This window comes from Petaurus breviceps, unplaced genomic scaffold, assembly GCF_028583685.1.
Source record: "Petaurus breviceps papuanus isolate PSGF00001 unplaced genomic scaffold, PetGlider_PUasm1.0 77, whole genome shotgun sequence".
NCBI classification, from domain to species: Eukaryota; Metazoa; Chordata; class Mammalia; order Diprotodontia; family Petauridae; genus Petaurus; species Petaurus breviceps.
The window spans coordinates 16,810,611-16,813,852 of NW_027186492.1; the positions used below are offsets into that span (position 1 = coordinate 16,810,611).

Genomic DNA, 3,242 nt, shown 5'->3' on the forward strand with positions numbered 1-3,242 from the left:
GGATGTAGTTTCCAGAAACAAAGCTTGTGTATCTTTCTTGACCTTAGCTTATATTGCATAGCACAAAGGTTATAATCATGATTGAAAACCCAGAGAGGTGTTTTAATAATTATAACTGATATAAAGATACCTATATGATAGCTAGATAATCAGATTTTGCTTTTTTCCAACTAGTTTGGAAGCTGAAGACATATGAAGTGTTAACTCAGTGTATTGCTAGTAATATTTATATACCCAAATATTCTTGAAAATTAAAAAAAAGCTGTCTTGAAACTGAGAGCATCATCATTGATATGCTCTTAATTCCTTGGCCACAACACTCCATAAAGATTTAGGAGCGGTGTTATTAGTCGATATTTCTATACCAGAGATCTGTGTACTACTTGTGGCTCTGCAGCCCCTACCTCATCAGTAGTCACATCTATTAAAGACACCCCATCATCCCCCACAGCCATCTGATTCCTTGGCAATGTCAAATGATTGGATATCAGAAGCAGATGTTTTTAATACTCTTTTTTTTAATTAGCCCATAACAAAGGCATTAATTTAAAAAGTAAAGCAAACCAAATAACAATGTGACATTCCACTGAAATCCCTGGGTGCCCTATCCTACCAGGGCACAAGTTGTATGTCAGGAGAATAGGAATAATTTTTTTCTGAATTTATTTTTTTTAGTTTTCAACATTCATTTACACATGATTTTGAGCTCCAGATTTTCTCACCATCTCTCCCCTAGACTTCACCTCAAGATGGCAAGCATACTGATTACCCCTTCCCCCAGTCTGCCCTCTCTTATATCCCTAGCTAAGCCCTCCCCCCTTACTTCCTCCCTCCTTACTTTCTTGCAGGACAAGATGGATTTCTATATCCCATTGCCTGTATATCTTATTTCCCAGTTGCATGTAAGAACAAATTTTAACATTTGTTTTTAAAACTTTGAGTTCCAGATTCTTTCCCTTATTCCCTCCTCACCCACCCCCACTGAGAAGACAAGCAGCTCAATATAGGTTATACATGTGTAGTTATGCAAAACATTTCCATAGTAGTCATGTTGTGAAAAACTAACTATATTTCCCTCCATCCTGTCCCGTCCCACATTTATTCTATTTTCTCCTTTGACCCTGTCCTTTTTCTAAAGTGTTTGCTTCTGACTACTTCCTCCCCCCAATCTGCCTTCCCTTCTATCATCCCCCCTCTTATCCCTTTTCCCCCTACTTTTCTGTAGGGCAAAATACCTAATTGAGTGTGTATGTTATTCTCTCCTTAAGTCAAATCCAATGAGAGTAAGGTTGACTCATTCCCTTTCACCTCTTTGTTCTTCCCCTACAATATAACAGCTTTCTCTTGCCTCTTTTATGTGAGATGATTTATGCTATTCTATCTCTTCCTTTTTCCTTCTCCCAATATATTCCTCTCTCATCTTTTAATTTTATTTTTAGATATCATCCCTTCATATTCAATTCACCCTATGCCCTCTGTCTATATATACATATACAAAAATACACACACATACATATACACACATTTATACACACCTACACATACATATATATGCATACACACACATTCCCTTCAACTATCCTAATACTGAGAAAAGTCTCATGAGTTACAAATATCATCTTTCCATGTAGGAATGTAAACAATTCAACTGTAGAGAGCCGGCCAGAGACGACTGAAGGACCAAAGGACTGACTGCCAGGCTGAGGACTAGAGCTGAAAGCTGGCACCAGTAGCCTGAGATGCAATAGCCACTGGAGTACGGGAGCCAGGTCAGCCATGGCATAGGCCTGGTTCGGTTCCCCAGGGGCCCATGGCGAGCAGCCCTGGCCTGGGCCTGTGCTTGGCAGTGAGCCTGCAACTATTGAACCCTCAGCCTGCCTTGACGCAGAATACTGGCTATACTGGGTATGAAAACAATACTACTATCCCTTCCACAGCACCACCAGCCAGCGGGGCCCTGTCCCAGGGTGCAGTCACTGCCATCATCACTGTATTCTCAGACCTGGGTATCCTCCTCCTGGTAGTGGCATTGGTCCTGCTGGGTCAGAAGCTTCATGAGAAACGCCAGACAGAGGGCACCTACAGGCCCAGCAGTGAAGAGCAAGTGGGTGCCTGGGCTCCACAGCCCCCCAACCTGAAGCTTCCCCCTGAGGAGCGGCTCATCTGAGCACTGCACCCTCCTTCTTCCTGCACATAACTCCATACCCCATTTCTGATTTTGGACCTGCCTGACACTGGGCAATCAACAACTTTGACAATCCCCTTCAGGGAGCATCTAGAGTAACACTGAGAGCCCCAGATGCCTGGGGCTGGATGGCAGGGAATGGGCAGGGGGGTGCTGGTTAAGCTGCTGGTCATGGCCACCTTCACTGCACCACCAAGCCTGCTGCAGACTTCTGCCTTTGGATGTCTTTGGACAATGGCCTGGTCCTGGAGGACTGCTGCTTTTCCTGACTAGAACTGTGGTGGCCACCTGGCTCTCTCCACTCATGGCCTGCTCCTGCCTTTCAGTCCTGGTCTCCTTGCCTTTCAGTTGTCCCACATGGCTGAGGCAGCCCCAAGTCCCCAAGACTCGAAGAACAAGGTGTGGGACTGGGTGTCCTTCTGGGTTTAGAGTGGGTGCAAAAGGTTTGGGCCCCCTTCCCCTGTGAGGAAGGGCAGAGACTTTGGTGGACACTGAAGGAGAGCACCCCTGCACCCCTTCCCCCCGCCATTTGATTAACATTCTACCCTCCCAGTGGCCACTTAACTCTCTCAGGACTAATCTTCCCTTCTGGGTGAATAATAATAGGTATTGAACTGAAAATAAGGTGCTTGGAAAAGTCTTCCACCCCTTCTGGAAAACCTCCCTACCTCCTTTCTCTGAAACTTTCTCCTCTCCCTGGTCCCTTCTTTTTTCCTCTCCCTTTCCATAGCTACTACATCCAGTTCTCTAGAACTGTCCCTGGGAGGGGCTGCTTGATTTGTATTTTTTATAAAGATGGTCTTAAGGTCAAAAAAAATTCAACTGTAATAAGTTACTTATGATTCTCTTTTATGTTTACCTTTTCATGCTTCTCTTGCTCCTTGTATTTGAAAGTCAAATTTTCTGTTCAGCTCTGGTTTTTTCATCAGGAATGCTTAGAAGCCCTCTATTTCATTGTATGGCCATATTTTGCCCTGAAGTATTATACTCAGTTTTTCTGGGTAGGTGATTCTTGGTTTTAATCCTAGCTACTTTGACCTCCAGAATATCATATGTT

At 43.9% G+C, this 3,242-nt stretch overlaps 1 protein-coding gene across 1 annotated transcript; it reads left to right on the top strand.

Annotated features, from left to right (window-relative positions):
• The first annotated feature begins 1,661 nt into the window (after positions 1 to 1,661).
• On the top strand, positions 1,662 to 2,167 carry LOC138175341 (protein crumbs homolog 3-like). The gene has a single exon (XM_069105706.1). It carries the CDS (start codon positions 1,811 to 1,813, stop codon positions 2,165 to 2,167), a length of 357 nt encoding a protein of 118 aa, XP_068961807.1. The 5' UTR covers positions 1,662 to 1,810.
• The last annotated feature ends 1,075 nt before the right edge of the window (positions 2,168 to 3,242 follow it).